The sequence below is a fragment of the Papio anubis genome, chromosome 5, assembly GCF_008728515.1.
Source record: "Papio anubis isolate 15944 chromosome 5, Panubis1.0, whole genome shotgun sequence".
In the NCBI taxonomy this organism is placed as follows: domain Eukaryota; kingdom Metazoa; phylum Chordata; class Mammalia; order Primates; family Cercopithecidae; genus Papio; species Papio anubis.
This window is the reverse complement of record NC_044980.1, coordinates 49,144,898-49,157,677: the sequence shown is the minus strand read 5'-3', so window position 1 is coordinate 49,157,677 and position 12,780 is coordinate 49,144,898. Positions and strand designations below refer to the sequence as shown.

The window sequence follows — 12,780 nt, the reverse complement described above, 5'->3', positions numbered from 1 at the left end:
CTGGTCGTGAACTCCTGACCTCAAGTGATCCACTTGCCTCGGCCTCCCAGGGTGCTGGGATTACAGGCATGAGTCACAGTGCCTGGCCCATAGCAGCTTTATTTGTAATAGCTAAAGAGTGTAAAGGCCAGAAATGCCCTTCAACAGGTGAATGGTTAAACAAATTGTGATGCATACCTACCATGGAATACTATACAGGCAACAACTTGGATGAATATCCAAGAATTGTGCTATTGTAGCTATTCTGTAGAAATAGGATAAATTCCCACCTAAAATACAGTTCAAATGATGACACTAGATAGACATCGAGAGAGTGTGAAAAGGTTTATTACGCACATAATGAAGTTTTCTGGAGACAGCTGGGAAAGTTTCCCAAACAGGTCCAAAAACAGCGTAAGAGAGCAGGGAAAGAAAACTGACTTGAATTTTCTTAGGCTTTGGGGAGTAGGGCTGGGGTGAGGGTTCCTGTACGCAGGCGGGAGCCCACTTGGTTGGAATCTCAGAGCCAACGGAAGAACCCAGGCTTTCTTATCAGGTTGCCCAGATGTGGGGCAAAATGGGAAAAGAGAAGAGTGCGGTATAAAATCTACTAGCAAACATCAGAAAATGGAGTCAGACTCATTATTATTACATAGGAACCACAAAAAGGCCTTTCTCAAAAGAATGCATACTGTATGCATCTATTTATGAAACATTTTTGAAATGACAAAATTTCAAAACTGGAGGACATATTTGTTAATGGTTGCCAGGGTATAGCGATGGGGTGGGTGAGGAAGGTAGAAGTGGTTGTAAATGCGCAAAATAAGGGATCCTTGTGATGTTGGAACTGTCAGTATCTTGACTGTGGTGGTGGATACACAAACCTATACAGGTCATAACATTTTATGGAACTGTGCAATTTTCACACATACACACACATGTGAGTACAAATAAAGCTGGGAAAATCTGAAAAAGATTGATGGATTGTAGTAATGTCAATCTCCTGGTTGTGATAATATACTAATGTTTTATAAAATGTTACATTGGGAGAAACTGGGTGAAGAATACACGAGATCTAGCCGTCTGATTTCTTAAAATTGCATGTGAACCTAGAATTCTCTCCATTAAAATTTCAAACTGAAAAATGCTTAGATCAGAGAGGGAGAGTTCATTTGGATTATAGGACACTCTGGGCTGGGACGAAGGGCAAGAATGAGTGAATGCCTCTAAACTGAGCCAACTGACCCAGTGAACTACCTGGTCTCTCGAAGTCCTCTTCAACAATGTAATGGCCAACCAGAGGTCAGATGTCTTCACTATCATGAAGACCAAAAGCTGGGTAAATGTTTAGAGGAACTAACCTGGAAATACAAAGAAAGGCAAGAAAAAATTCAGAGGAAGCCTAATGACTTGAAAACTGATTTTTTTTATGATAGATGAATCAATAGCAAAAGAAGATTCACATAAGAATTATCCGATAACCATTTATATAGGGATGTCATTTACAATTCAGTCATTCACAAACTTTTTCAATGAAATATTCCTTAACAATAGATGAGAGTAGATGTATGAATGGATAGAGGTCTGGTGTGTAGCCACAGGCAGCCATCCAAAACCTGAAACACCTGGAAAATCTATACAAATAGTACATTACACTGCATAATATATCTTTATTTATTGCAATATAAAAGTACGGTTTTCAATATTGAATTTTATACTATGTATATTTTACCACAATTCAAAGAAAAGGAAGACATGACTGTTAAAAAGTGGTGACATATTTTTAAAGTGTCAAAATTAGGCTGGGCGCAGCAGCTCATACTCATAATCCAAACACTTTGGGAGGCAGAAGCAGGAGAATTGCTGGAGCCCAGGAGTTCAAGATTAGCCTGGTCAACAAAGTGATAGATACCCTGTCTCTACAAAAACGAAGTTTTTAGATTTAGCCAGGTGTGTTGGCACATGCCTGTAGTCCTAGCTCCTTGAGAGACTGAGGCAGGAGGATCCCTTGAGCCCGGGAGTTCAAGGCTTCAGTGAGCTGCAGTAGTGCCACTGCACTCCAGCCTGGGTGACGGTGCAAGACCCTGCCTCAAAAATAAATAAATAAGTTTCAAAATTGATCATAAAAAATCTCAATAATGTTTATGTTGATTATGTTAAAATAATACTATTCTAGATATTTTGGGTTAAAGAAAACATATAATTAAACTTTTAAAAAAATATTGTTTTCAATTAAAAAATTTTAATTAAAATTACATGAAAAAGTTCAGTAATCTGAGCAAAGTTTACCTCCAAGAAGATGATTACTCTATGGCCCATGTGGTTCCTTATTCATAACACTACTGCGATAAGCGTGGCTTTATATTTTCTAAGATCTTCAAATTAAATATTTCTTTTAAAAAAATGTCTAAGCCCCTAACTCTGAGTCTCTGCTGGTACTACTCTGGAACAATTTTGCTAGCTTTTCTCCCCATGAATGTCTATGACTTAAGTTCCAGGTAAAATGTTACCTCTATGAATCCATCTAAAATTACCCAAGACAGAATATATTTCCTCTTTCTCATGTTACTCAACTGCTTAAATCCTCCAGAAAGTTCCTATTAAGGTAGAATAAAGTCCCGTAGAAGTCAGCCCTCATGCTGAAAAGTCTCCTGCTTACATCTTAGACCTTACATTTTGACCACTCGCCATCCCTCCCACTTCCTCCACCAGAGGAAGACCAGAGGGTCTCCTTTCTGTTCCTCCAATATCCAGCCTATGTCTACCTTCAGGTATTTGATCTTACAGTTCCATATTCTGGGACTGCTTTTCCTTCTGATTGCGCATTACTTCCTTCTTATTCTTGACATTCAGATCTCAGTGTGGATGACACTCCTCAGAGAGGCCATCCCTAGCCACCCAATCTAAAATCAATATCCAGTCATCCTCTTACCTTACCAGCATGCCATTTTTGGTTTGTTTGTCTGTTTGTTGTGGCAGAATATACATAACAAATGTTACCCTTTTAACCATTTTTTAAAGTATAAAATTCTGTGACATTAAGCATATTTACAATGTTGCACAACCATCACCAGTATCCATTTCCAGGACTTTTTCATCTTCCCAAACTAAAATTCTGTAACACCGTATTACCTGCTTCCCCCAGCCCCTGGTAACCTCTATGATACCTTCTGTCTCTATGAATTTGACTATTCAAAGTACCTCATATCAGTGGAATGACACAATATCTGTCCTTTTGTTTCTGGCTTATTTCACTTAGCATAATGTTATCACAGTTTATTTATGTTGTAACATGTACCAAAATGTCATTCTTTCTTAAGACAATAGTATTTCATTGCATGCACCATATCACATTTCATTTATCCATTCGTGTGCCAGTAGACATTTGGGTTGTTCCCACCTTTTGGTTATGATGAATAATGTTCATATGACTGTCAGTGCCCAAAATATCTGTTTAAATCCCTACTTTCAATTCTTTGGGTGTTATACCTAATAGTAGATCATATGGTAATTCTATGTTTAACTTTTTGAAAAGCCATCATACTGTCAGCTGGCATTTTTATAATGTGTTTGTCTGCTCTACTAGGATGAAACCTTCACGAGAGCAGGGACCACATCTGTCTTCTCCATTCCTGAATCTCCAGTACCTTGAACAATATTTGGCACATAATGGACACTCAGAAAGTTTTTGTTAGATGAATGAATGAGGTAGATCTTCAGTAATTGTTAGTGTTCTTTCTCCTTTCCATTTTGCTCTTCTTAAATAGATTGCAAACTCCCTTGAGGGCAAGGATAGCTATCATTAACCTGTGTAACCGCAGCATTTAGCACATTGAAGGTACTCAATACATCCTTGTCCAGTTGAAGAAAATCCCCATTCTTTGTTGTAGTTTGGTGTTCTCAGCTGAATTCAGTAGGACTGACTTGATAATTATGTGTTAGTAAGAATGGAGGATGTTTTTTAGTAAGAATGAAGTGAGCAAAGAAAAATGCCCAATGTAGCCCCAGGACAGTTGCCTTCCAGGAAACTCTGACTTTCTTTTTTTCTTATTCTTTTTTCTTTGGCTTCTGGACTATAGCATTTTCCAGAGCCAAGATTGAAAGAAGCAAAAACAGCTGAAAAATCTCTTAAATTACATCATCTGCCTCTGGGAATTCAGGCATGTTGGCTGGGTTTGACTAAAACATAACCAGGATTTGAGTTTTGGGTTCAGATAAAATACAAGTTCAAATCTCTCAAGGCTTCTTAAAAGTTCAGATAACAGTCCTTAGATTAAAAATTCTTTAGGCCAGGCATTGTGGCTCATGCCTGTAATCCCAACACTTCGGGAGGCCAAGGTGGGAGAATTTCTTGAGCCCAGGCATTTGAGGCTCCAGTGTACTATGGTTGTGCCACTGCACTCCAGCCTGGGTGACAGAGTGATATCCTATCTCCAAAATATATATATATATATATTTTAAATACTTTCCAAACAACTTTGATAGTGCTCATTCTGATTATTCATGCCATATACAGGTAAATAATATATTTACAACCCTACGTTATATGAAATAAATTATACACACATACTATATGTTATATTTTATGTGTAATAATTGGTTGATGAATGCAGTTGAAATAAATTATACACACACACTATATGTTACATTTTATGTGTAATAATTGGTTGATGAATGCAGTTGGCAAAATCCAAGTTAAAAAAATGACCAAATAGTACTTGGAACCATTGCCATGAGGTTTCTCCCCGAGTTCAGTCACAGCAGGTAGCTAGTCAGGTATGAGCAGGACAGAAGAGGGCTCGATATACACCAGAAGTGTTGGGTGACCATCAGGTAATGATCAGGCAGTTGTTAACTGCTTCTCTAAAGTAATAATTGCTCACAGCTAGTGCCAGGGAAAGGCAGTCTCCTAACGGACAGAAAACACCTGAAACTGATCAGCAACTTCCCAATAAGACCTCAGGAGTTGGGAGAAGTAAGGCAAGATCCCAGAAGGAGGCCAACATATAAAACCCCAAGTCGAGAGGTCAAACTGCATACTTGGTTTCTCAAGTCACCCACTTGGCCCTCTTCCAAGTTGTACTTTCCTTCTTTTCTTTCCTCTCCTTCTTGTTCTAAAGCTTTTCAATAAACTTTCATTCCTGCTCTGACACTTGCCTCAGTGTCTTCTTCTGCCTTATGACTCTCAGTCAAATTCTTTTGGGGAAGTCCAAGCTGAAGTTGCTTCACATACATATGGATTCACCTCAGGTAACTTGGATCTCTGCTACCGGTAACAGTCCTGTCAGTTCCTACTACTTAAAAACACTCTTTATTTCAGCCAGCAATGTTTGAGGCAAAGGTCAGTGAGAAGACCCTCCTAGAATCTCAACATTTGCAGGCTCCAAAAGCCTGCTAGACTATGGCCATTTTCCCAGTGACCCCTACCTATCCTCCTGGCCATTGCCTGCCCTCTCTATTGGAGCCAGCTGCCTCTACCCAGCTGCTGTCTCCATATTATGTGGCCTGTGTGATTCCCAGATAGGCAGCCTCAGGTCTTCAGCCTTTGCTTACAGAGCTTCAATCACCCCTCCAATTCCACATCTCTCTGAACTTAAAAATCTCCTAACACTTTATCACTGCCAGGGCTCTGCCTTGAGGGATGGCCATTCCCGTAGCCATGGCCATTCCATGATTCTTGAAGGAGCTTTGCTCACTTAGCATGTACTGCCTGACTCTTGGGTGTAAGGAGGGTGTGTGAGATTACTGTCAAAGGAAACACTGGTTTCAGGAAGTTGGCAAGTAGTGCAACAGAGAATAGGGAATTGTGAAAAACTCCAGACGTGTCTTAAAACCACACCAAAGTCTGCTCCAAATTCCTACTTTCTAGTGTGCCCTTTTTTTCTTTAAAAAATTGTTTGCAATTTTTTCCCCCGATCGTATGTTGTTACCTCATGGACTGAAGCAGACAGGTGAGAAATGAGGAAGAAGGAGCATCAACCCTAGTGCATTTGACGGAACAGTGAGGAGAAACTGAGCAGAGTAAGAGAGAAGGGTCAAGAGAAGCAGAAGGCAGAGTTGGAAACCAAGTGGGGACTATGGGGACAATAACCTCGGGTGGAACTTCATCTGCCATCCCTCCTCCCCCCACTTTCCTGTGCTGCTACTGGTCACTGTCCTAGAGCAAAAACCACCTAATATGAACAGGAGGGAAGACGTAGTTGGCTCATCCACACATGCTAGGCTGCTCCCTGCCTCAGGCCTCACGTAGTGTCTGGTGTAATCATGGGGACAGAAATTCTTCCCAGGATGTACCAAAGCAAGCAGTAAAACAAAGACTCTCCTCATGCTCTCTCACTGTTAGAGTCTAGCAAACATTCAGGCTCAGAGTAGAGATACAAAGGGCCTCAGAGTGCCTGGTACATCCTGGGTAGCCAATTCATATGAGTCCCATGAATGCATAGATAAATGGTTAGATGGTTACATAAAAGAGATGGATAGATAGAATCAGTGGCATGCTAGTGAAGGTTTAACAACTGGATCTACAAAAAAGGCCATGATTTGTGATGTTTGCCAACTTGATTTTCAGGATATTTATACTACCATCATGGCCAATTTCAAGCCATTATTGGATACAGAGTTGAGAAGAGGTGTTCCAGCACATCACTACATGGATTGATGGATGGATGGATGGACAGATGGACAGACAGAGGGAGGAAGGGAGGAAGGGAGGGATGGAGGGAGGGATGGAGGGAGGAAAGGATAAATGGACGGATGATTGATGGACAACAAAGGCTCCATGGTTCATCTTTTTTTTTTATCATTTTTAGTTCTGGGGTACATGTACAGGATGTGCAGGTTTGTTACGTAGATAAACATGTGCCATGGTGGTTTACTGCACGTATCAACCCATCACCTAGGTATTAAGCCCAACATCCATTAGCCATCCTTCCTAATACTCTCCCTCCCTCCACCCCACCCCCTGCAACAGGCCCCAGTGTGTGTTGTTCCCTTCTCTGTGTCCATGCGATCCCATCGTTCAGCTCCCACTTACAAGTAAGAACATGTGGTCTTTGGTTTTCTGTTCCTGTGTTAGTTTGCTAAGGATAATGGCTTCCGGTTTCATCCATGTCCCTACAAAGGACATTATCTCATTCATTTTATGGCTGCATAGTATTCCATGGTGTACATATACCACATTTTCTTTATCCAGTTTATCACTGATGGGCATTTGGGTTGATTGCATGTCCTTGCTATTGTGAATGGTGCTGCAATGAACATACGTGTGCATGTATCTTTGTAATAGAAAGATTTATATTCCCTTTGGTATATACCCAGCAATGGGATTGCTGGGTCAAATGGTATTTCTGGTTCTAGCTCTTTGAGGAATTGCCATACCATCTTCCACAATGGTTGAAATAATTTACATTCCCACCAACAAGTGTCCCTATTTCTCCGCAACCTTGGCAGCATCTGTTGTTTCTTGACTTTTTAATAGTGGCCATTCTGACTGGCATGAGATGGTATCTCATTGTGGTTTTGATTTGCATTTATCTAATGATCAGTGATGTTGAGCTTTTTTTCATATGTTTGTTGGCTGCATGAATTCCTCTTTTGAAAAGTGTCTGTTCATGTCCTTTGCCCATCTTTTAATGAGGTTGTTTGTTTTTTCTTGTAAATTTGAGTTCCTTGTAGACACTGGATATAAGACCTTTGTTGGATGGATAGACTGTGAAGATTTTCTCCCACTCTGTTGGTTGCCTGTTCACTCTGAGTTTCTTTTACTGTGCAGAAGTTCTTTAGTTTAATTAGATACCATTTGTCAATTTTTGCTTTTGTTGCAATTGCTTTTGGTGATTTTATCATGAAATCTTTGCTCATGCCTATGTCCTGAATGGAGTTTTTATAGTTTTGGGTTTTACATTTAAGTCTTTAATCCATCTTGAGTTAATTTTTGTATAAGGTGTGAGGAAGTGGTCCAGTTTCAATTTTCTGCAAATGGATAGCCAGTTATCCCACCACCATTTATTGAATAGGAAATCCTTTCCCCATTGCTTGTTTTTGTCAAGTTTGTTGAAGATCAGATGGTTGCAGATGTGTGATCTTATTTCTGAGTTCTCTATTCTATTTCATCGGTCTATGTGTGTTTTTGCACCAGTACCATGCTGTTTGGGCTATTGTAGACTTATAGTGTAGTTTGAATGAAGTCTGGTAGGGTGATGCCTCCAGCTTTGTTCTTTTTGTTTAGGATTGACTTGGCTATATGGGCTCCTTTTTGGTTCTGTATAAATTTTAAAATAGTTTTTTTATAATTCTGTGAAGAATGTCAGTGGTAGTTTAATGGGAATAGCATTGAATCTATAAATTATTTTGGGTAGTATGGCCATTTTCATGATATGGATTCTTCCTATTCATGAGCATGGAATATTTTATCATTAGTTTGTGTCCTCTCTGGCTTCCTTGAGCAGAGGTTTGTAGTTCTCCTTGAAGAGGTCCTTCACTTCCCTTGTTAACTGTATTCCTAGGTATTTTACTCTCTTTGTAGCAACTGTGAATTGAAAAGGAGGGGCTCCTCTCTAACTCATTCTATGAGGCCAGCATTGTCCTGATACCAAAACCTGACAGAGATACAATTCTCTTTGTAGCAATTGTGAATGGGAGTTCACTCACAATTTGGCTCTCTGCTTGCCTGTTGTTGGTGTATAAGAATACTTATGACTTCTGTATATTGATTTTTTGTTCTGAGACTTTGCTGAAGTTGCTTATCAGCTTAAGAAGTTTTGGGGCTGAGACAATGGGGTTTTCCACATATAGTATCGTGTCATCTGCAAACAAAGACATTTTGACTTCCTCCCTTCATATTTGAATACCCTTTATTTCTTTCTTTTGCCTGATTGCCCTGGCCAGAACTTCCAATACTAAGTTGAATAGGAGTGGTGAGAGAGGTCATGCTTGTCTTGTGCCAGTTTTCAAGGGGACTGTTTCCAGCTGTGGGTTTGTCATAAATGGCTCCTATTAGTTTGAGGTATGTTCCTTCAATGAGAGTTGATTGAGAGTTTTTTTTAACAAAAAGGGATGTCGAATTTTATCAAAGGCCTTTATGTGTCTATTGAGATAATCATGTGGTTTTTGTCTTTAGATCTGTTTATGTGATGGATTACATTTATTGATTTGCTTATGGTGAACCAGCCTTGCATCCCAGGAATAAAGCTAACTTGATCGTGGTGGATAAGCTCCTTGATGTGCTGCTGGATTCGGTTTGCCAGTATTTTAATTGAGAATTTTTTACATCGATGTTCATCAGGGATATTGGCCTGAAGTTTTCTTTTCTTGTATCTCTGTCGGGTTTTGGTATCAGGCCTGGCCTCACAGAATGAGTTAGGGAGGAGTCCCTCCTTTTTGATTGTTTGGAATAATTTCAGAAGAAATGGTATCAGCTCCTCTTTGCATTTTTGGTAGAACTCAGCTGTAAATCCATCTGGTGCTGGGCTTTTTTTGGTTGGTGGGCTATTTATTACTGCCTCGATTTTGGAACTTGTTATTGGTCTCCAGGGATTCAACTTCTTCCCAATTCAGTCTTGGGAGGGTGTATGTGTCTAGGAATTTATCCATTTCTTCTAGGTTTCCTAGTTTATTTGCATAAGACTGTTTATTCTCAGATGGTTGTATTTCTGTGGGATCCATGCTGATACCTCTATCATTTTTTATCGTGTCTATTTGATTCTTCTCTATTTTCTTCTTTATTAGTCTAGCTAGTGGTCCATGTATCTTATGAATTTTTTCAAAAAACAAGCTCCTGAATTCGTTGATTTTTTTGAAGGGTTTTCTTGTGTCTCTATATCCTTCAGTTCTGCTCTGATCTTGGTTTTGTCTTGTCTTCTGCTAGCTTTGGGGTTTGTCTGCTCTTTGTTCTCTAGTTATTTTAGTTGTGGTGCTAGGGTGTAGATTTAAGATCTTTCTAGTTTTTTGATGTGAGCATTTAGTGCTATAAATTTCTCTCTTAACACTGCTTTAGCTGCATCCCAGAGATTCTGGTACATTTTCTTTGTTTTCATTGGTTTCAAAGAACTTAATTTCCACCTTAATTTCATGTTTTACCCAGGAGTCATTCAGGAGCAGGCTGTTAAAGTTTCATGTGGTTGTGTGATTTTGAGTGAGTTTTTTACTTTTGAGTTCTAATTTGATTGTACTGTGGTCTGAGAGACTGTTGTGATTTCAGTTCTTTTGCATTTGCTGAGGAGTGATTTACTTCTAATTATGTGATCAATTTTAGAGTAAGTGCCATATGGTACCAAGAAGCATGTATATTCTGTTCTTCTGGGGTGGAAAGATCTGTAGATATCTATCAGGTCAACTTGGTCCAGAGCTGAGTTCAAGTCCTGAATATCTTTGTTAATTTTCTGTCTTGATGTTCTATCTAATATTGACAGTGGAGTGTTAAAGTCTCCCACTATTATTGTATGGGAGTCTAAGGTTCTTTGTAGGTCTCTAAGAACTTGTTTTACGAATCTGTGTGCTCCTGTATTGGGTGCATATATATTTAGGATAGTTAGCTCCCCTTTACCAATATGTAATGTCCTTCTTTGTCTTTTTTGATCTTTGTTGATTTAAAGTCTATTTTGTCAAAAACTAGGATTGCAACCCCTGCTTTTTTCTGTTTCCCATTTGCTTGGTAAATTTTCTTTCATCCTTTTGAGTCATTGTGTGCCCTTGCATGTGAGATAGGTCTCTTGAATACAACACACCACTGTATTTTGACTCTTTATCTAGCTTCCACTTTGTGTCAGTACATGCTTTTTTGATCCACTCATCTGCACCTTGGTCGAGAGACCTCTCTGGTCACCAGTCCCAGATACTCACCCATACCCAAGTACACACTGCCCAGGGAACCAATGTAGGAAAGGGAGGGGAAAGGGGCACATCCATTCTTACTACAGGTTCCCTCATTCTGATGGCTGCAATGCTGAAAAATTTATAGAAAGGATAGAGTAGGTGCTATCTGTATCATGGACAGATAAGAAAATTGACATATAAGCAGAATGTGACTTGCTAAGGGTACAGAACAGCCAGTTGGTGGCTGTGGAACGTCATAGAATCTAGGCATCTAACCCCTAAAGTGGAACATTCTGCTACAGATGCCCTCTGCTGCTATGGTACCAGAGCTAACAATGAGTATGAACTTCACTTCTTCATTTATTAATCATTTAGTTGATGTATTGGAGAAGAGCCCTTTCCTTCTTGTCCCAAAGTGGGCATGCAGCAACGACATTAGCAAAGCAGGCGAGCTCTGAACAAATGCCCAATGTAGATGAAGCCCTTTTTAAAAGCCTCAGCTTAAAAGCCTCAGCCTCTCCTAGACCCCTTTTCTTCCATCAGGATGCTCTCATTATTCCCAAACAGTCTGTTTTGGTAGAGATGGTAGGGAGAGCTATAGTGCTGGCCCTCAGATGAGAGGACACCACCATAACCTCATTTGTGTAATATTATACAATTCCTTTTCCAAATAGGACTACATCATAAGAAAAGCCTTATACTTCACACATAATTTTATCCTATTTTTCACAGGCATTTGCATTTTAAAAGGGGAAGTCCAAGACTCTGGAATGGTTCTCTCCAGTAGCAATGCTGTTGGCATTACCTGGAAATGACAAGGGACTCTGGAGATCAGAGGTATTTCCAGCGGGTGGTTGACACCCACTTTGACCACAAGGCCAGCCTAGTAGCCAAGAAGAGATTTTGGAGGGAGGAAAGGGCCAGAGGGATCCCAAGGCTTTCCTTATAAATAAAACACAGGGGAGAGACAGGCACAGAGAAAAGGAGGAAGAAATGTGACTATGGAGACAGAGATTGGAATGATGTAGTCACATGCCTGGGAAACCACCAGAAGTTGGAAGAAACAAGGAATGGAATCTCTCCTAAAGCCTCTGGAGGGAGTTCAGTCCTACCAATATCTTTCTTTTAGACTTTTGGCCTCCAAAATTATGAGAGAATAAATCTGTTTTAAGCCACCTAGTTTGTGACAATTTGTTACAGCAGTCCTAAGACACCAATACAACGTGTGTCCAGTTGGAATGGTTATTATTAAAAAGTCAAAAAAACAACAGATGCTGGTGAGGCTGCAGAGAGAAGGGAAAGTTATACACTGTCAGTGGGAATATAAATTAGTTTAGCCACTGTGGAAAGTAGCTTGGAGATTTCTAAAAGAACGTAAAGCAGGCCAGGCGCGGTGGCTCACACCTATAATCCCAGCACTTTGGGAGGCCAAGGCGGGTGGATCACGAGGTCAGGAGTTGGAGATCAGCCTGGCCAATATGGTGAAACCCCGTCTCTACTAAAAATACAAAAAATTAGCTGGGCATGGTGGCACATGCCTGTAGTCCCAGCTGTTCAGGAAGCTGAGGCAGGAGAATCTCTTGAACCTAGGAGGCAGAGGTTGCAGTGAGCCAAGATTGTGCCAATGCACTCTAGCCTGAGTGACAGAGCGAGACTCCATCTCAAAAAAAATAAAAATTAATTAATTAAATTAAAGCAGTGATACCATTCAACCTAGCAATCCCATTACTGGGTATATACCCAAAAGAAAGCAAATTGTTTAATAAAAAAAGACACATATTTTTGTATGTTCATTGTAGCATTATGCATAATAGCAAAGACATGGAATCAACCTAGGTGCCCATCAACAGTGGATTACATAAAGAAAATGTAGTATATATATACACCACAGAATACTACACAAACATAAAGAATGAAATAATGTCCTTTGCAGCAACATAGATGCGTCTGGAGGCCATTATCCTAAGTGAATTAATGCAAGAACAGAAA

General features: G+C 39.9%; 1 protein-coding gene across 1 annotated transcript in view; it reads right to left on the bottom strand.

Moving 5' to 3' along the window:
- Positions 1-309: 309 nt before the first annotated feature.
- The window catches only part of SNX18 (sorting nexin 18), an 83,694-nt gene continuing 71,223 nt past the window's right edge, over positions 310-12,780 (bottom strand). The window contains exon 2 of the mRNA XM_017959541.3: positions 310-1,340. Coding sequence (XP_017815030.1) covers positions 1,336-1,340 — 5 coding nt within the window. The 3' untranslated portion in view covers positions 310-1,335. The remainder of the gene's footprint in view (positions 1,341-12,780) is intronic.